At 42.3% G+C, this 25,681-nt stretch overlaps 1 protein-coding gene across 2 annotated transcripts; it reads left to right on the forward strand.

The window, feature by feature from the left end:
- The first annotated feature begins 579 nt into the window (after positions 1-579).
- Positions 580-25,059, forward strand: gatad2ab (GATA zinc finger domain containing 2Ab). 2 transcript variants are annotated; one of them, XM_041040192.1, is made up of 11 exons: positions 580-739; positions 15,431-15,736; positions 19,074-19,197; positions 19,547-19,678; positions 19,768-19,839; positions 20,047-20,163; positions 20,303-20,506; positions 20,676-20,925; positions 21,064-21,464; positions 21,589-21,823; positions 22,252-25,059. In XM_041040192.1, exons 2-11 carry the CDS (start codon positions 15,444-15,446, stop codon positions 22,383-22,385), a joined length of 1,962 nt encoding a protein of 653 aa, XP_040896126.1. In that variant the 5' UTR covers positions 580-739; positions 15,431-15,443; the 3' UTR covers positions 22,386-25,059. The 2 variants fall into 2 exon arrangements, with proteins under 2 accessions (XP_040896126.1, XP_040896125.1); XM_041040191.1 differs by lacking the exon at positions 580-739 and adding an exon at positions 922-1,036.
- The last annotated feature ends 622 nt before the right edge of the window (positions 25,060-25,681 follow it).

The raw sequence follows: 25,681 nt of genomic DNA on the forward strand, positions 1-25,681 counted from the left end.
TTCCAGGATGAGACACTCACATGACAAATACTGCCTGGTAAATGTTCTAAACTACAGGTAATGTGGACCATATGGACTGTAAAGCATAACATGTAGGAACTCATCCAGCTGTGACCAACTACATTATCATGAATAAAAAGTAAAACATCTAAAATGAGAGGGCCAAATTGATGCATGGCTTTTTATGTTTGCCTTTATTTATATATGTTTTTATAATCTGCGTGGGAAAACCTTATCAAGCTCACTTACCCTGTAGCAAAGGTGGTTCTTTATTTCAAGTTTTTGGAATAGGCCTAACACGCATGAACAAGCAAGCACCTCATTACCACACAAACCCACAGTGGGTAGAATACAGGGTAAGGCTATATTTACAACAAGCTGTCATGCAATCAAATTGTATTATTTTCTCTTTAAATTTGATTCGTGAAGGAGTTCAGGTTCCCATTCAGTCGTAGTCCTGCCTTCGTCATTACTCTCCCCATTTTTGCAGTACTTCCGTCTACTAGTTCCAAACGCAGCATTTCCTTCTATCTCAGCAGTTGGGAACTTAACATTTCCGAGGTGTGTATGAACGCAGCATGACGCCGCCTGTGGTGGCTCATTACATTATCTGGCAACCGGAGTGGCAACGGACAGAAGAGAGGGGATCCCCGGGATTTTTTACACCGAAGCCAGCTAAATACCAACATCAAACACCTGAAAATCGCGGGGGAACTCGGTTAAGCTCCTCCTAGACTTTGTAAGTTCATGTATTTCGTCACAATATTAACAATATTCAATATTTTAATTTTCAATCAAATTATGACGACGAAGGAAGTTTCTCTGTCGGCGTTAGCTCGGCTAACGTAAGTTAAGCTAGCTAGCATAGCTTGATCTCAGCTAACGTGCAAGGTAACAGTTTGCGTGTCGCTCAGCTGCACACATACACCTACCGAGCACGGACTGCCAGGAACAAACCGCCTCAAAAAGTCGAGAAATATTGAAACTAACTTCCCCGACAAACTTGTGTAAGGATGCTCTAATAGTAAGATTCAATGTAAGTTGTTATTTCTATTTGCCTATTGGGAAGCGAGAAAACTCTGAAAGAAAACAGTCCCTTTCTGCATGTAATTAACAGCTCGATTATTTGTGAATAAATTCAGAGACTTGACTGTCTGGGCAGACGAGTGTCCAGGGAGTTAGCGTTAGCAGGCTAACTTAGCTCGCTATAGCTAGCTTTCTAACACTAGCGGCACAGTGAGACGGGGTCGGTTTCATTGTCTGTCGTGTATCGCTATTTGGACGCGTACCGACATCCAAGCTAAATATCATAATCCACATCATCACATTTAAATGAGCATATGACCCACCGTCTTGTGACTTTCCTTTAATCCGTGTAATCGCTGATAACCATAATTGGCTGTTTGCTAGCGTTAGTTAGCCACTGGTTTTGTAGCCGGACAGATGGACAGGTTGTTGTTGGCAAGCCAAGTTAACGTTAGCATGAGATAGCCTGTTGTTGTTGATGGGTTAGTTGGAAATAGGTAGATATTCTTTTGGGTAAAGTTGGGTCACTAAAGTTTATCAACACCATAACCAGTATTGCTACCGGTTATTGCTAAGCCGTATGCTCTTCTTAGCCGTGGATGAGTATGATTATGGCTTTATGAGCCACTGATCACAGAACTTTGTCAGATTAGCTCAACCGTGAAAAGCCTTTTTATGGAGGCGTAATGGTGGACGGTTGTACCTCCGTCGGAATGTGTGTCTGTCTGTCCACCACGGGTTAGTAGCTATCACCCTTCGTCAGACCATAGACACCCAGATTCCTACTCTGTGCTTGGACGAGAATACCAGCGTTTCTTAACTGAAATAAAATCCACCACTTAATATATGTAGTGAGGTGTCTTACTTTGAAGTCTAAGGGTGTTCTCTGTAACTACTATACCAACAGTTTCCAGTTGAGCTCAATGATCTGAAGGCATTCCTTTAAAAATATTCATTTAATTCTAATTGTGAGTTACATTATTTGTAAGATAAATTTGAATCATTAAGCCTTGTAATGACTGATAGGGCTTGGCATTTGAAGATTCGTTCAGGCAGTCACCTGAATCTGCAGCAATCTATGAATCATGGGTCATGTAATTTGAGTGGACACTTCAAGTCAGTATTGTATTGACCTGTCTTTGAGGCGTGTTTAAGCTGAACAGCAGTGTTTATATCCCTACCTCTGCTGAGCAAGTGCTCTCCTTTTAAAGCAAGCAGACAGTTGGCACCCTTGGCTAGTGATGGGGGACACATGTCGCTTTGCATTTTATGATGGGCCTTGGATTTGCCTGAGGAAGGGTGCCTCTTATGAAAAACCCTCCTGAGAGTGATGTGACCAGACAGGCATGACTCGAGATCCACTCTTATTCTGCTGCATCAGGACTGAAACTTTTTTTAAAGATACATCTGTATTTTCCACCACCCAATAGATTGACTTGTTTTACTTTTGTCATAGGTGTGGCTCAAAGGTACTTGCTCATTGTTGCCATTGTTGAGTTTATTATGGTTATATTAGTTTCAGTATTTGCATGTCTGTTCTTCTGGAATTTAATCTCGCTATAAGGGTTTTTTCGGTTGTGCTGAGTTACAGCCTGTGCTCTTCAACCTTAATGCTGAGCTGTGGGCATGAAAGTGAAGGATCAGGTTTTGAAAGTGTTATGCTGCGTACCTAAAGCTATTTGCACCGTATACAGTGTTGTCACATTGTAATGTCTCTAAATTAAAAAAAAATAGATCTACTTGCATAATTTTGTTTTGTTGTTCCTTTTTTAGATTTATGATTTAGATTTAGATTTAAATTTATGGGCATGGCAGATATTAAAATGGAGATCATATCTGTTTCACACAACCTTGACAAAACAGTGAATCATGAATATATCTTATTGCCAGTGAAATGTAACATTCCCTGCATTAATCTTTGTTTCTTACTTGTTTTAATGATTAACAAACAACAACATATAGACCTAATACTGGTAATAACTCTGCAGGGTTGCATGGCGTAGCTCTTATTGTTTCCATCCATTCACATATCGCTGAGGTGTTATAATAACAGTATCTCTGTGGCTCACTGTGGGGCACAGTTTTAACACAGCAGTCTGGTTGAGTGTGAGCACAGTCATTGTGAAAAGGTTAACAGGAAATGCTGCTGAAACTATAAAGTCTCGGCACAGTGTGAATGAGAGACGAGGGATCCTTGTACTTTAGTTTTAAGGATTAGGCCTCAGTCGTGTCGTAGGAGAAAGGCTGACTGTAGGAGTTGTACGCTCATTTACACAGTGGCAATCACTTGTTGTTTATCAAATCAGATGCAAAAGTGAAAGATGCTGTTGCAAGTGGAAATTGACCTCTTGCTCATTAGGGATAGTTCACTTTGTAGCATTGCTTTCATTTCTTTTTTGACAGTTGTATTACATATTGCTTGCTACACTTTGCTTGTGCTTAGTACTTGATACTTGATGCTATTGTTGAATCTCCAACTTTTCCTAAGTTTCGAAAGTGACTCTATGTTTTAATGAACTTTGGTTCCAGTCATGTAGATGTGTTACTTAGCACTTTTACACAGTATTTTTTTATCATCTGAATATTTTATTTTCTTTGAGAACCGTCTGTTTTTTATATCAGTTTCCCTGTTTGTTCCATTGCATGCCAGAGGACAGGAGTAGTCATACTGACCACGGGGTTCCACCCAAAGGCCCTGGGCAGTTCTTAGAGCTGGAGGAGAGGAATCCTCCAGTGTTTGAGTGACTGAACTATTTCTTGTTAACCCTGTTGGACTTCATATTGACTCAAGCATGTGTGTTTACAGTGTGAGCAACCAGTTTTAGACAGTTAAAAGTACACACGTGTAGTGATGAGTTGGTAATTGTGTTTAATGAAGCGAATCTCTGCAAATTTTAGTTCTACTACGAACAAACACTTTGAATTTTTTATAGGCTGGCTCCACCATACTTCCCATGATTTACTTTGCCCTTGACAACTAATTTACTCATTGTCTGCTATTTGCATGGCCAGTGCCCAATGAAATACTGCCCTTTTGTTCAGACTGGACATGTATCATGGCAGGAGACTAATGGTATTCCTTCGGTAAATGGTCACCTGTTGACCAGGTGGGCCATGTGGTTAACAATGAACTTCCCCTTAAACAAATAGTAAGAAGTAACATTTGTTGTTGTATATTAACAATGTGGTGTATGTCTACACAACTAAGAGATGGGTAGACAGGAAGAAAAGACAGGGTGAAACTGAAAGCAAGTGAGACAAACTTAACAGAAACTTGCTGAGCTAAGTCCACACTGGTTATTTTATAAAGGAAGAAAGTGCACCGGTCTAAAACAAAAGTCAGTGAGTCAGGCACAAAGAACACCAGGCCAGCTGCCACAGGTATTTTGGCAGGTTTCGTGAACTTAAAAATGTATTCCCATCCCTACGTGACGTATTAAAAACAACACTCAAATGCATGAAAACTATGTAACATCAAATGAAGTGTCCAGCTGTCCTTTGTATTCCCCTCAGTGTGTAGCTGTATGGCATAGAATATTTCCTCACAAATTTAAATTCATCCACCACATACAGTAATATGCATCCACAGGGGCTTTCCCAAGCTTTGAATGCCAGCTAAGCAGCCACCTACCTGCCTGTGTTTGACTGGCCACTTCTGCAACTAGACATCTTTAAATTTGGAGTGGGGGTGGGGAACTGGTTGCATTGAGTTTTGCTGCTGAGCATATCCTTGAATTTTCAAAGCTATAACCAGCACTTTGTACTTTGATGGTAATAAATCATGCTTCTGTTTGGTTTCACTAGCATTTTTGCTCATAAGTGACAACCTGTATGACCAGAATTACCTGAAATAATCTCATCCAATGAAAAGAGGACTAATTGCACTTTTAGACATTATTGAATACACATTTCTAAAGTTTTTTTTTTTCAGTCTGCCTTTAACAATTGCTTCCACTGTGTGGCCAGTGCTGACATGGCAACTCTCGAACTCTCAGTGCAGCAAACAGGCAGAGCAGCAACTTGGATACATGCAGCATCAAGGCATGTGTCCAAGAGGGGGACAAACTGTCCTGCCTCACTCCCTGCCACATGGCTGTTTTGTGTGGGTTGTATGTTCATGTGTTTCATCGGTGTACTGTCGTGCCTGGTCTAAAACTTGGAAGTTTGAGCCCACCAATCACTTAACCAGTTTATGATTAGCAAAGTCATCCGTTTGTCTCACAGAGGTAGAACATGTTTGTGAAATCATAGCTGTGGATGGGGGCTTGGTGAAAGACAGGATGAAGACTTGATTTAAGTTTATAGTGTTAGTCTAGTGAAACAGAGGTGAAAAATAGTTTTGACACGGCAGTCATTTTGCTGTGAGGTGTTCCACACATTGCATTGATTGTCTTCTACCACATCACACTATGTAGGAAAAAAATGACCTGATTATCATTCCTGAGGCTTGCTGTCATTCCCACTGCTCTATATCTGTTGGATCAGTCCATTATCAGGGTGAAATGACGTGGGTTACAAATTGTATTTCTAACGTCACCATAATGTCTCCAGATTTGAATTTTAGTCTTCATATTTTAGACATGCACGTGTCTCCACATAACTCCCGGGTACGATGGTACAGTGCCATTGTTTTATGCTAGTAAGAAATGCGCTGGGAACATAATTGTGGGGTTTTACTACATTCAGAAGAGATAAATTGACTGAAAGTGTGGAGTTTTAAGTGATACTCTCCCTCCAATTCTGTGTTTTGAATATCACTCAGCCCTCTGTAGACTTGAAGACGTTTGCTTGATTTCCATCAGTTATAATGGGTTCCAGTGTTTATGATGGCAGAGGAAAGTGAAACATTTTCAAAGAAACTTCTCACACCGCTCCTTAAACATAATCTGCTGCTCCTTTGGTCATCTTCTCCACAGTTTTGAAGAGAACAAAAGTCTCACACAGTAGCAGAATGTTCAGCCTTAATTTGGTGCAGTTATAAATGTTTGGACCATACTGAGTATGGGGAAAGACAAGAGTTGTAGGTTTCTCTGGATGTTGTTCCACATTCTACTATCATAAAAGCTGGTCGCCACTGTTAACTGCCAGAATTCAGATTGACAACTGTTGCTCTTCACTGAAGACGTGTAACAACAAACCTTTGACAGCTGTCCTGTCAAGTCTACAGAACCACGGTGTTTGATAGTTCAAAGGTTCTGAGTGGATTATCACTTAAAATGGCACATTTTGTTTGTGAGCATTTGCATATGGAATGAAAAATGAACATAGTATGAAGGTGATATGGTACAATTTGAGTTTGAGCATAAAGCAGGATCTACCAAAGCTGCAGGCACCATGTTGGATTTTATGGCTTAGAATAGAGCTACATCTTAATTCTGGATATAAACTGGATATAAACACTGTCATGGCAAAATCACAGCTCCCCATTAAAACATCCTCGGCAGGATGTTTCTGCTGCTATTTTTCACTTTATTTCTCAGCTGCAAACAGTGGCGAGGCTGTTCAGCGAATAAGCAAACAAGACTGAAAATCTGAACAAACATTCAGTGTCACTTTGGGCACATCACAACTTTTTGATTGCAGGGGCTGTAGACATTGTGTGGTTGACACTGAAAAGCATAAGTTATAGGTTCAATATTCAGGCGCGATGTCACGATGTGGTAGCAAAGTTTAAGAGACAACACTTAGGGTCACACCCAGTAGTGATGTTGGGTGTTCAGTGATTGATAATCCTTTTTTACAGTGTTATTTCCTTAAAGAATGTGGGCATCCTCCAACAGGTGTAGGCCAACACTCACACTTCAGACAGGTTCAGCACTCATGTCAGTCATGATAGTGAGAACAGGTAAATTTGTGAAACGGTTATCAGTCTGTGGGCACTGATCATCATGAAAACAAACACTGGTCTGCTGACCGAATACACCAGCTTAACTCTCTGGCTTAATGTGTCTGTGTATGTAGCTCTGACTTGGATTTTACAATCATTTCCAGCATCTAATTTGCTGACTACACAGGCAGTTGTTGTGCGTGAAGTGTCGTGAAAAAGGGACTGGCCACGGAAGCCGCATTCTTGTTGTCAAACCTTTCTTTTAACATTACCAGTCTCCTAAACAAGCCTAACAAGTTACGGTACATCATCCAGCCTTAATCAGCCATTCACTGGATCTTATACACGTTCTCATTTTCCTTCCTCTTGGAATATATATAGGTGCCAAAGAGTACTAAACAAGTTTTTCTGCCTTGTGGTGGAATGAGAGGGTTGTTGTAGTTATGATTTTGTTGTTTTTGTTTGCTATCAGATATTTTATCTAAAATTTTGTTACAGTCATTATATGGCATAATTTCCAACTAGTTAATTTGTAATTAATCTGGATTTCAGATGTTTTATGATATGTCTTTAATACTTAAGAATGATTTATTCACTGTGGTCTAACCTCGATTAACCCATGCTGAAGATCCTGAAATTTATGACTGCTGACTTAACTCAAAAACACGAGGCAACTGACCCACTTTACCTGGTTGTGTTCTTCATCAGTGCGCACTGATGATGTGTTTAGCTGATAGTTGTCTTGTCTGGTATACAGTTATACAGTTTTTTTCTTTTTTTGCACCCTTTAAGCTCTTTTTTTCTCCTCTGCTCTGGTCACTTCCTGCTGCAATCCATTTCTGAGAAATGTAATCTGATAGCAGTCTGCGTGTGTCCTGGCCCTCCGGTCTGTATGTGGGTATGGGCTTCTGGTTTTACAGGATTATGGAGTAACCATTTGGAAGCAATTTGGCTGAAATTGGAGATTATCCCTGTCTAGGATTGTTGAAAACATTTAGCTATTCCTTTTTATTATAGCTGGTAAACATTTGTGGTTGAAAATGTGTCCAGTGATTTTGTGAATAGAGGCTCAAGAAAGCTACTAGACAAGGTTAACGTGAGCTATTAAGGTGTTTTAGAGCGTCGTAACCTAGACATTCCTTATGCCAGTTAGTAAATTATGTTCTTTTAAGGGTGTGAATCAATTACTCAAAGTACTACAGATGGATTTTATGCATTACACATGTATGTTTGTGCATACTTGCCAAAGTCCAGATGAGATGTGGATGTGAGAATGATTTTAAAAAAAAAATTGTTAGTTCTCTATGTAATGAGGATGCGTTAGCAAGTACATCAGTGTGTCTGTGTTTTAAAAACAACTTATAGTCGTATATGTTTTAATGTGGCTATGTGTTTATGCATTCTTGTGTGATCATGCACAAAAGTCTGGTTTGCACTTCCTGGACTCACTGTTATTGTCGTTGTCACGTTGCTGAGGGAGAATTCAGGTGGAGACATGCGCACACATACATACACCCTGCGTGGCTCCGGCTCTTGCTCACTCACACACACACACACACACACACATACACACACACACGGACACACACAGAGGCAGTCTGGCAGATTCAGGGTTAAAGGCTTCCATTTTGTTAGGTAACACCCTAATGGTCTGATCTGTCAGTGGCGTTAAAATGGCAGGGGCTTAACCCTTGGCGTTCGGGACACAACCAGTAGGGGCACACACACACGCACGCACACACACACACACTTCTGGGCTGGCCGAGCCTACAGCAGAACAACTGAGGAGGAGGAGGGGGGAGTGTGTGAGGCAGGGAGGGGTGGAGGGAAGGACGGCGAGTGAGCAAGTGAGAGAGAAAGAGAGAGAAGACAAGGAAGAGTATTTTTCACTTGGGTACAGTTAGATTATGGCTCAGCTAACCACATGCGCTTTGCACCCTTCTCCCTCCCCCAACCATGGCACCACCTCAGCTGGTCCCTGCCCCCACTCCCAGCCTGGTGAGCACAGATTAGCGTAGGTAGTCCGATCTTTTTTTTTTTTACTATTTAGACAATACTCCAAAGGAAAAGAACTATACTGTTAAATTTTATACATTTTATGAGCATGATATGACATGAATAACCTTTATGGTGGTGAGGAGTAAGTAGTTACCCTGAATTTAAGATAATCATCGTCTGGTCATATCTGGCAGTAAGATAATATGCAGTTTGAGCGATTAATTCAATATTACAAGGGCCAGGGCCCCTTAGCTACACAAGAAAAAGGGCTGTCACTCTGCTATCTTTTATTGTGCAATAATAATCCATACTTGTATTGCTTTTATTGGACAGTATAATTGTTGTTTCCCCTCGTATTGAACCCTAAGGACACAGTTGAAAAGCCTCAGTTTTTTTTTAAATGGCTGTTAATGTGTTAGCTGGCTGGGTCCAGTCCCAGTGGGGAGATCATTACAGTGCTGGACATGAGAGGCAAGCACGCTACCTGAGGGGATGAGCCTTTGCCATTGATCAGCTGGCTATGAACTAGTGGACACACTAGGAGACTGACTATTGAGAATAAGACGTGTACTGTCAGTGCAGGTCACAAGATTTACATTTTCTTTCAGTACATCTTATCCTGCCGCATTATACACAGGGATGGATGATTTACTTCAAACACCATAATTTATAGTCAAGAAGGCTGATGTTAGCCCATATAGCCTTCATAGATAAATGCAAATTTATTAAATGTGTTAACTTGACCAGTCCTGCTTTGAGGCAGTTACTGCGTAGGAAATCAGACAGCTTTGTACCTATATTTTCATGCATATGTGTGTTGTCGATTAATTTGAATGGGCAGTAGAGATGTGTCATCTCACTTGCAGCCCCCTGACTCCCTCATCCTTTGTTTTTTCTCTATCTTAAGATCTGCTCTGCCCTTAGGCCTTATTATTCTGAGGGAAACGAGGGGGATATGCGTTTACTCCTCCTCCATAGTCTCCAGAGAGGAGCAGGCACAGATCACTAATCGCTGCTGTACTCCACTCTCTTTCGCATCCTCTTGTCATTTCCGTAGCTGCTGCATTTTTATGTGTCAGGTGACAGATTAAAGGAAAGGCCTTAATAAATTAGTGCAGAAACACAATGAATGCATATTTTTCAGCACAGGTGCATTGTATGTCGAAAAAAGTGATATGGTCAGATGAGTCATCCTTCATCATTTTTGACAAGTTGGCAAGCGCACTGAACGGTACAGGCCTGAATGCCTGACCCCTATGGGGAGGGGCTCCAGTGGCTCTGTTATGCTGTGGGGGGCATTTTGTTGGCATGGTTTGGGTCCACTTGTCCCGTTAGGGGGAAGGGTCACTGCAAATCAATACAAAGTTGATCACCTTTATCCTATGATGAAACATTTTTATTGTGATCAGAGAATTTCTTCTAGGAAGACAATGCCCCCATCCATAGGGCACAAGGGATCACTGAATATTTTGATAAGTATGAAAATGATGTGAATCATGGGCCACAGATCCAGCTGTAAAAAAACCCCAAACATTTGCATTATATGAAATAAGTTAACAAGTTAATATTATAAATTTCAGTATTAGTTGGGCTTTACTGTCCATTTCAGGTGTAGATAATATACATTAATATTTATTGAGTTGTATTACATTTATTTGGTTGTGAGCCTGTATATACCACCATTTGCACAGCAGCTGCAGGTATGATTATATCTTTTGGCAGCAATCACCATGGATGTCTAGAAGACGGCGCCATGTGTAGAGTCAGCGACTCGGTGCTCCCTAAAGCATCTACTGTTCCAGGAGTCGCAAAAGTGATTTTGTTATATTGGAAATGTCCGATGGAAAAAAAGTGTTCTATTTTATTCTATTAAAGTAAAGCAACAAGGGGCACAGCAGTGTCTCTGACTCAGTTGTGTCTCTGATTACAAAGCTGTGGTCTTCACAGTGATAGGCATCTTGGCGTGGATGTGGGCAACATATGCTTACCAGTCAGTCACCTGTGCTGACGATGTACACCCGATTCCACAGCAGCAACGTGTAATCGGAAACGTGTGTAAAACTGACCATAAACTGCTTTCAGCTTACCATTCCTCTATTTTTGCTGTTAATTGCTCATTTTGACTGACCCATTCCTGCGTTCTCTGAATGGACAGCTGAGAAAAGGACATAGTGATATAGTAGTGATGTATCTGTCCAGAGTTCAGCTTTCTTTCAACACAAGGTGCTTGAATTGCTTCTCCAAAAGCATATAACACGCCATGCAGGTGAAGTGCGAACCACCTACAAATCCTACAAAATCAAATGCAAAAAGGTCCTGATCTTTATTTTTTTTTGCAGTGTGTGTGTGATGCAGTGTTTCTCTTATCTTGCTGAGTGAGTGTGTTCTTGTTTTGGAGAGCAGATCATATATGAAAACGGTTTCAAAATCAGTCATCATTTTATAGGTTCTTGTAATCTGTGCCTGCCCTCCTGGGTTGCGTGGGCTACCTCGTGTAGTGTAAGTCAAAGAGCTGTAATGTGACAAAGCGTGGCAGGTTTGATAGTCAGAAATGAAAACTGGAATGGAGTACTGATCAGGGATTGTGGACGTTAATGGGCAGAACTGATCCTTGAACAGAACTGCCACTCTGGGTTGCTGAGTCCCAGGCAGAGGGATTTGGGGTACCAGTTCCCTCCGGGCATCTCTCTGTGGACTTGATGATGGACAAGTTAGACTTGTTTGTGAGATTGTAGTGTCAGTTTCACTTGGTTTTACACGCTGGATGGATGGCGCTCGGGGAGCATTGTAGCTGCCAGGAAGGCTACCAGCACTGATTGAGTCAGGATTTTTTTTGCAGTTGATTGCCTGGCCATAAGAATACAAATTCCTGATGTCCTTGTTCAAACCAAATTGGTTTATCTAAGTTTTAGCAAAGGATGCTGTGTAAAAATCTGCTCCCCTTCTGTTTAATCACATGCTGGTTTTCAAAACCTGAGATTCAGCCATCTGACATGACTTTTAAATGGCTCAACTAGGAACAGATAAAGAGCAGCTTTGTTCTCATCATCATGAGTTGTCATAGAAGCTCTTAAACTTGTGTTTTACCTGCTTGTCCCTTTGTCATCTCCTGCCATCACAAATACTCTGAACGGTGTCTCGGTGCAACACTATCTCAGTTTCTGGCAGCTTGAAGTATTGATGCCATGTTTTTTTTTCTTGCCGTCCAGCCCTCTCAGGTGTCGCGGTGAATAGAGATAGACTCTTGTGTTTGATGGCTAGGCTCACATCAACTCCTGTATAGTCAAGGTGTCTTCTCAAGATGAATTTCCTACAGTTTTCTTTCTTTTTTGATAGCTCTTAGTGGACGTTGTGAATAACCTCCTATCACACAACAGGCCCTCAGGGCTCATATGGAAACCAAGGAGCTGAATAGAAAATGGGATTGTGTGAGTAGGGATGCTTCACTGAAGGCAAGTGAGATGGAGTGTGATGCAGGGTTGAAACCAATATACACCCCTCTTAGTTCGAATCAAGTGCGTTCATAATACTTAAAATCACAGCATGTGCATGGACAACACTTTTATTTCATTGTCCTCCCCCTTGTTGCTTAGCAGCAGTGCATCAGGCACATTAAACACTGGATTCATAATGACATCCATCTCCCCTGGGACAAAGGTAACCATGTCTCTAGATCAGAAACTAGCAACCATAGCCGTCCTAGTGACGTGCAGATCTGACATTGCATCGTCCCGAAGGGTTACAGTCATTTTGTACATGACACGGTTCACCGGCACACTGTTGCAGCCAGAGCACTGTGCAGCCACCATTTGTACAATCTTGCAGGGTGAAGTATGGTTTCTCAAGCAGTGTGTGTGTGTGGTATACGGGCATGCACACATACACACCCACACACAAACTGTCATCTCTGGCAGATAGATAGCCTTTGTGTCCAGGGATGGTACAGCAGGGCACATCTGTCCTTGTTGTGTACCAGAGCAGGGTGAATTTTAGGCTCCACAAACACAGAACTGAACGTTTTAGCTGTGTTGTAGTTGTTTTGGATGTGGTTGGTTTAGTTATTGCAAGCATCTCAGCTTAACATCTTGAAAAGTGTCAGGGATGCCTGGGTCTTATCTCCAGTAAAAATAAAACTTGGCTGAATTAACAGATGTGAATTGCTAGAGCAAACTGCAGCTTTACTGCAGACAGCGATTTGTTGAAATTGCTGAGAGGCAGTTCTATTTTCCCACCTTACATTGCAGTTCTTTCAAACTCTTAGTGGGCTTTTTTTCTGTACATTAAATGCGTGAGGTGAATTATGATGTTCACTTGGCTTTTTAATCTTTGAGGTCTTAATGGATTGCAGAAAAAATATTTCAAGATGTCTGTTTTGTCGAACCATGCCGAAATAGTGTTTATCTAATTTTAAGAGTATCAAGTATTATAAAGTGGGTTCTGGATGACAGAGTAGTTATGTTTGTCAACGGCTGTTGACTCGAGTGCCACAGAAGTTAGTCATGTCAGTGATGTGTCCGCCCCCTGTTGTCTGGTAGACATGTTTTGGAATGTCCTGTGGCCTCCCCGTCTCTCTCTCTCCCTCCCTTCTGCCTCTCTGTCTCTCCAGGGGTTAAACCTGCGCCTTCTCTCAGTCGGAGACCGGTTTGAACCGGTTTTCAGGGAAGTGCTTTTTGCCTCTCGTGGAATCTTGGGATAGGGTCATGTGGAGTCATCATTATGTCACGTTGGACTACAAAGACCTTGAGTCAGCTTTCTGAATCAAAAATACATGATCTTGGTGTGTACGTACACATGCACATAGTTTGAGCCTTAATCATCAATCAGGCTGTCATATGAGAATCTTTAAACATGCACAGATGTTCATGTGCTCATCTTTATGCAAAGTGTTTATGAGCATCATATTTGTATAAGCTATTAGTGTAAAATGTTTATTCAAGAGAACCTGATAGTGCCTGTTCCATAATGAGTGCGTGGCCTACATTGGTGTGACTGTTGCACAGTGTTGGTGCTATTTTTCTGCTGTGTAATAGGTTTTTCCCAGAATGTTAAATGGGTCTCTCCATCCTGTTCTGTTACTGTACTGAGTGAGATTTGGGTCAGCATCTGGGGCACTGGCAGTAGCACAGGAGACGCCTGTACACCTCAGGGTTGCCCCTTTTATACAGCTGGAAACATCAGCTAAATCGAGCTAGAGCTCCGACGATTAGTCAATTAACCGATTAGTTGATCAAAAGAATTAATTAATTAGCAACTATTGGTTAGTTATTTCGATCATTTTTCTGCCAAATATATTCCCAAACGGCAGGATATATTGAGGTGCTTTTCTCATCATCATCTGCATGGATTTTGGACTGAACAAGACAAGTTATTTGTAGACATCACTTTTGGTTCTGGGAAATTATGTGTGTATATGATGTGTTTCACTGTTTTAAAAATTATAAATTGATCATTTATTTAATAAAGACAATAATCGTTAGTTGCATCTCTAAATTAAACACTGTACATTTGTATGTACACGACTCTGCAAAGTGTATAATCAAAGCATTTTTAAGAATAATTATTTCCCTCAAAAAGGTGGGTTTACATACAGGAGATGGACGCACTAGTCAGGTTTGTTTTGTAAAGTCCAGGGAACATCAAGGTTCAGAGTGAAACAAACATGTCAGGGTTCTTTATTATTTATACAGTAGGTTGAATTGATTGAGATCCTTCTGTTTCAGGCATCTCTCCCTTTAAACTCATTAAATGGCATCTGTGATGTTGTAGATGCACGTTAGTAGTCAAGGTTTAGCATCTGCAGTCACTCTGTTGCCTCTGATACAAAGGCAGTCTCTCAGGTCAGTTATCTCTGTAGTGATTACACCTGGCACTGCTGTCGTCCGGTTTTATCGACTCCATTTTAAATTGAGTTGCAACTTTTTGTATTTCCTGCGATGGATGCTCCACAGTGTTTACCGCACACACAATAGGTCCTAATGGTCCCTCAGCCAAAGTAACTCGATGAAACAGTTTATTTCACAAGATGTACAGGACTTCTTCTCTCTCACTAGACCTATACTCATCCTCTCTGTTTCCAAATCAGATTTCAGGGTATCACCCATTAGTATTAGATTTACTGGTAATAGAAAATGACAGCTTATGTTTCTTCAAATTAAACTCTAAAGACCACTTGATGTTAAATATGTATTTGTTCACCGCCCACCTGATTTTGGCAATAATACAACATTCACGCATTACTATGTGGTTGTTATGGTAACCTCATCGGCGAAAGTAGAGAGGCAGATCTACCGGGGGATAAGTCACTCAAAGGAACCTGCACAGTAGTGTAAAGCAGAGATTTTGACAGTGAAGTGGGTAGTACAGTATGATCAAATAAAGGATATTGAAATTGAGTTTGAAAGTTGCTTCGTGGAAACCACCTTTCACTGACATATGTAAACCATCTACTGTTGATAATAAGACTGTGATCCCATAGTGACAGTGCACCTTGGTCTATGTGGTATTGCCCAAACTTGTACTCTGTATCTTGTAAATGTATTTACATGACTGTAACTGTGTACGTCTTCTTTCTCTCTCCAGGGTGAGAGCAGCCATGTCAGAGGAGGCAGTGCGTCAAACACGCAGCCAGAAGCGGGCCCTGGAGAGGGACCATGCAGCTCTTGCTGGGTCCCCGGGGGACATGGATGGCAAACGGGTTAAGCTGGAGAGGGGAGATGCAGCTGGAGCTCCCCTGGCTCTGGTGGGATCTGCAGCTGAGAGCGTCAAGCTGAAGAGTGAGCAGGCAGCAAAAGTAGCCAGCATCCTAAAGGCTGGGGAAGTGAAGGCCACCATCAAGGTGGAGGTGCAGACTGGAGACGAGCCCGTTGATATGAGCACATCCAAAAGGTGAGACAAGGAAAAGATCACAGGGTTTGAATCGGTAGCTCCCAGTTTTTCTGCATTGAATGTCTGAAGTAACATGAACAGTTTCTTCTTGCTGTTCGTGCGTAGGGGCTGAGAGCTTGTTGGTCATAATGAACACATTATTGTTTGGTTTACATGATACTGTCAAAGCCATTATTCCTTTCAATGTCTGTGAACAACATTGAAAGGAATACTGTAAACACGTTGCCTTAAACAGTCTATTCCTTTATACTGGGCCTCAATATTGCATAGTCAGCCAACTTTGTCCACACTAAAGCCTTTGTAAGTATTTCCAGCTGGACAAAATGCACCGTAATCTGCTTACAAACTAGTTTGTCTCTGCGAGGACAGAAGATGCAAAGACCAGTTTGCTGCGGTATTTCTGTTGTGGTATTCTAAATTGATATTTAATCATCATATATGTTGAAGGGAGGCTATGTGACCTGTGATGGTGGTGTGTGAGTTTGTTTGAAAACTTATTGTGTGTTATTTATGTACTGGAGGCCTTGGATTTTAATACATGCAGGCACAGTGCTTGGTTGTGCGTAGAGATGTGTCAATTGAAGTTTCAGGTTTCTGTCTAACTTTGCACCAGCAAGTGGTCTGACAGGAGTCATACAGGAAGTCGGTGTGCGGTTGTCGGCAGCCTGCCCCCATTTTGAAAAGTTTGAGGCTCCCGAGGCCCGGGCTCCATTTTCTCCCACAGCAGCACCTGAACTCTGCCTCACACTTCACACAAAATGAAGGCTATGTGTCACAAACTGGTTCCAACTGGCCGTTGCCATGGTTTCCACATTGGAAGGAGCAGTTGGAGGAAGGAGGGGCCAGGAGGGGCCAGGAGGGGTGGTGGGTGTGTCACATGACCACACAGAGAAATGCCTGACGTCATGTGATGTGTTTGGTAGAGTGATAAATACACACTGATATGATGGCAGTTAAAGTGGAACAGAGAGATGATTCAGCTGAAAGTGTCTTGGCTCTGCCATTGGGATATCAACAGTTCGCTGAAGTGTCACCTTTGGCCCCTGTTTAACCCTCAGCATGTGTTGGTGTGCTTATTCACTGCAAGGCGATTACCCCATTGCTGTGCACAAAAGACTTAGTCTGTGTGGGCCAACTTTGTTAAACTATTAGTAAACTGTAATGCAAGCCAAATTTCCCATGCCAGATAACAATACTGTAACTGAACTGCTCGTCTCTTGATTGTGCATGTATGAAATGCCTGGTGTCATGTGAGAAGAGGCAGTGCTTCCCTCTGTTCTTCCGTAGTTTGAGTGTTTTGTGATGCTATGATTACAATTTAACAATGTCAATATTTAAACGCACCTTTGCCAGACCTGTTGTCTGCTCACAGCCCAGCAATTCCATTCATGAAAGGAGCCTTACGTAGCTTAAAATGGCACTTTGCAGTGTTGCCTTGCATTTTGAGTGGCTCCCACTGCACCTAATAATGACAGATTCAGCAGTCCTATAGTGGGGTCAGCGTGAAGCCACGATTGGGGAAGCCGAGGCATGCAGAAACACTGGACCTTACATAACCGAGCTGGTGTGTGTTGTGATGCTTGTGTAAGCTGTTCTCAGTGGAGTAGTAGCAACCACCACAAGCTAGTGCGTGTCATGCTGTCAGAGAGGCCAAGTCAGTCAAAGCACTGGGTCACCATTAAGCTTTTTTCTTTTGAGAGATGATGAAGCTTTCAATTCCTCTTCAATGCTGCTTGTGTCTGGCATAGTTTATCGTATCATATTTGTGGAATGTAAACAGAGCTGCGGAGGAAAACAGCTGTGCTTTAGTCGCATAATCTTTCTCAGAATAGCAGTGTCTTTTAAGTACCAGGATGTCAGACATCTTTCTAGATTTGAATGGAAACATACCAGGCAAGTATATTCCAGGAAGTAGCAGTGTGATGCGTGAATGTACTTCGATTGTGTTCTTAGCAGCTGGATAAAGTTATGTTATGACAAAAAATGTTTGTTGTGGTTTGTGTTGTGATAGTTTAGTCTGCTGAAAATCTCATCTCATAATGCAAGTATAAACGACATGTTTATTGTTACATAGCTGACCTTGTTGAACTGAGCATGCAACGTCTGCTGAGGGGAGGTGTTAGACAGCTGTAGCGTGGAAGGAGACGAGAGCAGAGAAACGTGTCTGAAGACATGAGCGCGCAAAAGGAAGAAAGAGTGTGAAGAACAGAGTCAGTGAGTTGGAGTATAAAAGATGAACAAGTAAGGATGGGGGAGGGGTGTGTGAAGTAGTGACTGCGTGAGTGACTGAGTGAGTGAGAGTGTACACAATAGGTTGGCTCCTGGCCATGTATTCCCCTCCCCCTCACTGTCACCCTCTCCAGTGTCTCCAGCGGACCTCCGCTCTTCTCAGCTTGTGACTCTGGTGTCGGCAGCTGGGAGGGAGGGGAGAGCTGAGGCCCAGGCTGTGCCGATCGGGCTAGGCCACAGGCCTCGCCACAGAGGTAGGGGAGGGGTGAGGCTCTGTCTGGGTGGTAAACTGGGCCTAAGCTTGAAGCCCTGAAGCCTCTCACTCGACAGCGCCTGAACAATTATATAACTTCCCTGTGTGTGCATACATAACTCCACATGATGACCTAAACCTGTATCCCTCACAAACTGTCATATATCACTACCCCACCCTACCTCACCTCCCACAAGCTCTCGTGATCATTCAGACTTCTATTTTCAAACGCAACAACACTCAAGACCTGACAGGATCCCTGCTGTGGTAGAGGCAGATTTATTCTTCCGCCATAGTCCATGCATTGTAAAATTACAATCAACCCCTATATCTCCACCCCTTTCCAGATTGATGCATAGCTTGCCACTAGTCGCCTTTGTTTTCGTTAGCCCTCAGGAAAGGCCACTTAACATTTTATCAAAGGCCTTAAGCCTTTTCCTCCTGTAAAAAAACAACAATGCAGTTAATTTCCCCTTTGTTTGCATGTTGTATGTGACTGACTCTGCTGTGTCTGTGGGAAGGGAGAGAGCAGGACGTCCGTCGATGTTACCTTTCGCTAGAGATAATGGGGTGGCGCGATCTTCCCCTGTCGCCATTACTCCATTATTGATCTCTTGGTTCTAGTCTTCTTGTGTGTCCCAGTGCACATTTGCGCTGCATCAGAGCAGATAAAATCACAATTATATATCGCCATCTACTGGACATGAGATAAACAAGTTATTTGCAGTTTGTGGTAATTACAGTGTTCTGAAATATAATTGTGTTCAATCTTAGTTGTATGATGAAATGTAATTAATCAATCAATCAAATGAATCCATATAATTGTTTTCTGTCTTTTAATACTCCTCCCCTCAGTGACATTAAGAAAGAGCGGCAGCCACCATCACCAGATGATGTGATTGTGTTATCAGACAACGAGCCATCCAGTCCTCTCATGAACGGCCACTGCTTCACGAAGACTGACACGGATAAACTTATGGTAGGAGAACAGACTAAAAATGTGGATGCAATAAAAGTTTTGTCCACTGGCTTCAGAGTCTTCATTCTCACTTACTGATAGCAGAGATTGAACTGAAAGAGTGAATAGAAAACTGCTGCTGCCACACAGACAGACCTTTGTTGATAGTTTCAGTAGCACATTTTTTGGATTAGTTAGTATTGCTTTGAACTCACTGTCCTGAATTGAGTTGTCCAGATTGATCTGTTATAAACCACCCTAGTCATCCTTGTTTGATAAACACACACTCAAAATAATCCGTAAATAATTTGTGTAAACTTCCTCTTATCACCGCCTGAGATTTACATTTTTCCTGTTATGATGTAAATAGAAAAGTTCTCCTGAGGAGAGGGAGCGCATCATCAAACAGCTGAAGGAAGAACTGAGACTCCAAGAGGCCAAACTGGTGCTGCTCAAGAAACTACGACAGAGCCAGATCCAGAAGGAGAGCACTGTGCAGAAGGTAAAAACCTCAGAAGAGGAAAGAGTGTTGATTTCTTCTTCAAGGACACACACCTTTATGGACTAATACTAAACCCTGTTCATTTCTAGGCAACTGGCTCTGTGGCCACTCCTCCTCCTTTGGTGAGAGGAAGTATCACATCAAGCAAAGGACCCCTCCAGGTAATTACTGAACTTTGTTAGAACCTCCTGCACCGTTTTAGAGCTCGAATTGATGAGTGTTGGGAATCTGTTTTGTCTTATTGTGGTCCATTATACAGTAGAGGGCAGCTGAAGTTTTCTTTCACACTTTCACAAATACAAAAGTTGGTTTTCTTTGAAGCATAATGTTTAGTCATTCATTTTACAATTATGTACTTGTATTATCAGGTGACAGGTCGTAGCTCAGGCACGGTGATCCCTCCTCCATTGGTGAGGGGTGGGCAACATGTCCCGTCCAAACACAACTCTCAGATTGTCATGCCACCTCTGGTCAGAGGAGCCCAGGTAAGTGTGTCACAACATCGTCACATCATTTAAAGCAAACTCATTTGAAGAGTGTCTCACTTTTCTTCTCCTTGTTCCTTCTCTTGTCTGTGATGGCTGCTTCTGTGTGCGTGTGTGTGTGCGTGTGCGCTGTTATCAGCCTATTGCAGTTACTCCTCATCAGATAGCCAGTCTACGTCAGCAACAACAACAGCAGCACAGCAGTTCAGGGCCCCCTCCACTCTTGCTCGCTCCCAGGGCCTCTGTGCCCAATGTCCAGGTCCAGGGCCAGAGGATCATTCAGCAGGGACTCATTCGGGTGGCTAATGTAGCCAACAGCAATGTCATGGTCAACATCCCTCAGGTGAGGACATGTATAAGTATTGTTATTATAACTATTGTTATTATCACAGAGGATAGAAATGTGGTAAACTTTTTTCCTTGCTCAGATTACACTGCATTACTGTTTATGGTCAACCATAAGAGGACTGTCATGCGTTATACCTGAAGTTGACATTGTTGTTTGTGTCCAGGCCTCTCCAACCAGCCTAAAGGGCTCCTCAGTGTCGCCCAACTCTAGCATCAGTGATTCCCCAGCTAGCCGGCAGGCGGCTGCCAAGCTTGCACTGCGTAAGCAGCTGGAGAAGACGCTACTGGAGATCCCTCCACCCAAACCTCCTGCCCCCGAGTTCAACTTCCTGCCTTCAGCGGCCAATAATGAGTTCATCTACTTGTTGGGGTTAGAAGAAGTGGTGCAAAAACTTCTGGAGATGCACGGCCGGGGTGGGTAGATCTTTAGTCATGTAGCTTGTTTAGGAATGTTGTAGTGCAAATGTGGATCTAACAGTAAAACGTAAAGGTAAAGGTAGAGGTAAACATCTAGGTTGAAGAAGTTCTCTGTTTCTGTCATTCATCACACAGGTAATCTGGGCCCAGCTGCCGCAATGGCCAGCTCCATTCCCAAAGAGCCATACACCTGTGCCCAGTGTAAGACAGACTTTACCTCCCGCTGGAGAAAGGAGAAGGCTGGGACCATCCTCTGTGACCAATGCATGTCGTCCAATCAGAAGAAGGCCCTGAAGGCTGAGCACACCAGTCGGCTGAAGGCAGCCTTTGTTAAGGCACTCCAACAGGAGCAGGAGATTGAACAGCGTATCCTCCAGCAGGCGGCCTCCTCCTCTGCCTCCCCTGTCTCTAAAACCACCTCATCCTCCTCCCCCTCACTCTCCAAGAGTGAGGTGCTGGTGTCCCAGCAGTACAAGCAGGTCAGGGCTGCCATGCAGCACAGATCTGTGTCTGCCCACCACTCCGCCATTAAGCAGGTTAGCTTGGCCTTTCATTGTGATGGACCACCACTGTGGTTTAAGTTTTAAGTCACGTTTTGTTTTTTTTTTGTTTTTTTTAACTAGATCATAAACACTCCTGTCACTTTGTCTCTCTGTACAGAATCAGCTGTCACACAGCATCCAGTCTGCAGTGAGGTCTCGTGGCGTGGTCCACTCATTCACCTCCTCCTCTCAGCTGCAGAACGCCGTGACAGCAGCAGCACTGGGGAGCAGGCCAGGTAAGCATGCTGCAGCACACGCGCTGCAGCAGGGGGCAAAGGTCAGCGCCAGCAGCAGCAGCAGCAGTAACCAAGGCAACATGGCTGCCTGGAGGAAGCAGAGCGGTGGCAACACAGGTAGATAAACGTGAGACGAGGTTAGACTGAGAACGTGCTCCACCCGCTCTCGCTTTCTGCTCCACTTTGGGGTAATCACTCTCTTCTAAGGTGGATTCCTCTCTGGCACTGTCACTCCTTGATCTTTCTTCCCATTTCCTCGGGCTAAGCCTTTTCATTTTTGTTTTCCTTTATAGTCCTTGTGTTCGTTTTGGCTTTTACTTAGAAATAAAATCCTAAAAGTTGCAGTTTTATTAGTAGCAGGCAAAATATTTTTCATCCTCATTCATCTCACATTATGCCAACTTTTTCCTTTATCTTTGCATTTGTCCTACCTGAGTCAAAATACTGTGATAGTTTGATATTTCATCATGAAATCAATGTAAAACAGCTTGATGTTTAATAATATCTGGTGCACTGACCACTTTGATGTATTTGTTTCTTGTTAGGTGTGACTATGGCATATGTGAACCCCAGCTTGTCTGCCCATAAGAGCACCTCTGCTGTGGAGCGTCAGCGAGAGTACCTGCTGGACATGATTCCCTCCCGTTCTATCTCCCAAGCAGCCAACACATGGAAATAATGCAATCTCACTCTCCCCATAACTATTATCCCTCTTAATATCAGTAACAGCCATTCTCACTATCATTCTAATCCTTTCTATGGACCTTTATGCCTCTGGCCCAAAATGGTGCAGGGGAGAATCAGCCTCCTCCTTTTTTTTTTTTTTTTTTTTTTTTTTTTTTGTGGGATTGAGGTGTTCCTCCATCCTCCCCTCAGATCTTTCTGCTACCATCTTCCATACCTGAGTCCTGCATCCCATAATGGAGTCGTGCTGCAACAGCTTGGGCATCTGGGATACAAGGAGTTTGTCAAATAGAGTTTGGGTACCTTTCTGAGGGTTGGGGTTACAATTTTACAAACTTCTCCAGTGATGTTGCCTCTCCCTCCCTGTATATTGGTTGACGCTCCCAATTGTACCAAGAGGAAGTTGCCACACAATTCTCCCGAACTTCTCTGCCTCTGGATTAGGCGGGGAAAACAATTAATAATCACTATTATACACAATAAAATATTCGCCTTACGTCCTGCCCCTCTCCAGTCTGAGCTAGTCAGACTCAGGCCCATGTGGTGGCCGAACTGAACTTAACTGAAGTCTTCATCACAGGGATTGTGGTTGAGCTTCAAGGACCATCCACAAAATAATAAGAACTGCTTCAGCTTTGCAAAAATGAATAAAATAATAAAAAAAAAAAGGACTGTAAAAAATGATCTCTATCTGCACACAGACTGCCTCTTCTCTCTAAACTACGCCGTGTATAGTAGAGAAGTTGAAGTGTGTTGGATTATTTTGTATGGCTGAATGTTAGGATTTTGTCTTTTCTTCTGTAAGTCATATACTGTGTTTGGAATATTGTGCTCCCTGATACTTTGGAAGTGGCCTCTTGTCGAGGTCTGAATTTACAGGCTAATGTTACTGTTGAGGTGGTTTTACATCTGCTGGGTTCCAAGTTGTGGCCTACTTTTAAATACTTTGTTTTTTCTAAGATGAAGAGGAAGAATAAAGATTAAGGTTTCACTCATGTAAAAAAAACACGGAGCATATGTTCGGAGGACTATTCTTATTGAATATTGTAAAAAAAAAAAAAACAGAAAACAAAAAACAAACAAAAAAAAACCTTCCAAAGAACTAGTGGAGCCCAAATGGAATCCCTTCTGCTAGAAGGTTTCTAGTTTATTTGAACCCTCTCTGGATATAAACATGAATTCATGCTAAACCGAGGGGGCGAAAGGAATGTCATATTTTTGACATTGTTTTGCTTTTAGTCATAGGTTGTGGTGCATTATTTTTCTTCTATAGACAAACTGTCTCTGGGTTTATTTATAGGGTCATGTTAGTAAAGATATATTCTTATGCCCTAAGTTTGAATGGATCTCCACATAAGGTGATTTGTTTTCTCTTGTGTGTCCAGTGGCTCCCACTCACCCTGCGATTGGTCTGAGAGAAGCTGGACAGCTTTCAGAATGTAGTTATGCAAAAACCCCTATAGCAACAAATGACATGAACTTCTTAGTCTTTAACATTAAGGTGTGTATGATTTATGTCAGGTCCTTGAATTGAGCTAACTATGCCTTTCACATGAGCTATAGTGCATTTTTATCAGGTTGCAGCAGCACAGGATAAGCTAGTGATGTACAATATGTCCAACATTAAACAGGGGGAATTGCCATTGCTCATGAAGTCAAGTTATTTAATAACCATGTGCCGTCGTCTTTAATTTCAGTCAGCGAGGCGGTCCAGTTTCTTTAACCCTACCACTCATGCCCAGTGTTACATTTATGATCCCAATTTGGATATCGTCTCTGAATAGAAATAAATAAAAAATATTGATATGTTGAATTTAAGCAGTGAAAAAGGGTTAAATGATCAAAAACTGTATGTTTAGAGAGGAATCTGTTGAATAATGCAAACCCAACTGACCACTGAAGAGGCTGACCCCCCCCCCCCCCCCAAACCTCCTCCCCTTAATACCCCGCATCTCTCATTTGTCCTTTTCACATTGAAACAATAGTTCTGACTATCTCATCACTGTGTAGTTACAAACATGGAGTCTTGCTGCCCTGTTGTCTCAGTCTTGATTTCTTAATACATCCATGGTGTGATAATCTAATGTGACATTGTAAGGATTTGTGTCCTGTATCCGGAGTGCACCCAATAGCTCACTGATCATTGTCAGGCTCCATTCTCGAAGATGGTGCACTGCATTAGGTAAATGGGCATCAGTTGAAGTTTACCCCTCTGTCCTTGGGGTATCATCACTGTACACGTGGGTTTCATTTAGGATGGTGCAACATACAGAATGTGCACTGCTGACAGAAATACAAGCATACGAAGTTTAATTTAAAATTGCTTGAAGTTTTGTGTTTCTGTCTCGAAGTAGCATTGGAAATCTTCCAGGTTGTCTGTACATTCCCAACAGGCAGAAGGTAGCAGCCCGCGTCTTGTGGATGCAAAATAAGCAATCTGGAGCGAGCCCATCATTTTGTGCTCTGCTAAGTGTAACCCTGTGCTGTCCTGACTACTGCCTGCTGCTGCTGCTGCTGTTGTTTGACGAAATCACCATTCCGTTTGTTTGGGGTTGAAACGCTGCTAAAACGCAGTGCAGCCCAAATGGAAAAGAAAATGTATGAGAAATATTTGTTTTTTTGATTTTTTTTTCTGCTCTATCAAATAATAAAACTAATTTTAACCCCTCTTTCATGACTAGTTTGTCTGTTTATTTAGACTGTTTAAGTACAGTAACGTATAGGACCAGTGTCCTATATCTTGTTAGGCTGAAGTTGTGTGTGTGTATATATAATGCAGTAGGATATTGGTGGTGAGACCATCATGGCGATATTAATTAATCCAAGGCCCTTGTACTGGATTTGATTATATGCAAGAGTGACGTTTGTTTTTGTTTCTGTCTGCACATCTTCAAATCACAAGTCAGTGTACACAGGAAGCAGAGTCCTTTCTTTCAGGGTGTGAACCAGCAAACCACAGGGGTTTGGATCAAGGTTTGGATTCTTCGCTCAAATGCCAGACGGTAAAAATGCAAGGTAACCTTTCTTTTCTTTTTTTTTTTTTTTTTTGTACTGAACTGCTGTGGCTAAAGAGAAGCTTCACATTTTTCAAGTCTGTCTTAAAACAATACTCATACAGCTGACCATGAACCGCCCCCCCCCCCCCCCCCTTCTATTTAGTTTAAGGCATAAGACAGATTTGAAAAATTGTATAATCGCAGACTAATATAAGTCAACAATTGCTGTTGCTTTCAACTGTTAATGGTAAAGGTGCAGACTGCATGTAGTGGATGCAACATCTTCATTATACTT

Source organism: Toxotes jaculatrix, chromosome 6, assembly GCF_017976425.1.
Source record: "Toxotes jaculatrix isolate fToxJac2 chromosome 6, fToxJac2.pri, whole genome shotgun sequence".
NCBI classification, from domain to species: domain Eukaryota; kingdom Metazoa; phylum Chordata; class Actinopteri; family Toxotidae; genus Toxotes; species Toxotes jaculatrix.

What these genes read in the sequence shown, in the direction of transcription:
- gatad2ab (XM_041040191.1), top strand. An exon ending in GATATGAGCACATCCAAAAG is followed by an intron (nt 15,737 to 19,073) that starts GTGAGACAAGGA and finishes TCCTCCCCTCAG; the next exon opens with TGACATTAAGAAAGAGCGGC. An exon ending in ACCACTCCGCCATTAAGCAG is followed by an intron (nt 21,465 to 21,588) that starts GTTAGCTTGGCC and finishes CTCTCTGTACAG; the next exon opens with AATCAGCTGTCACACAGCAT.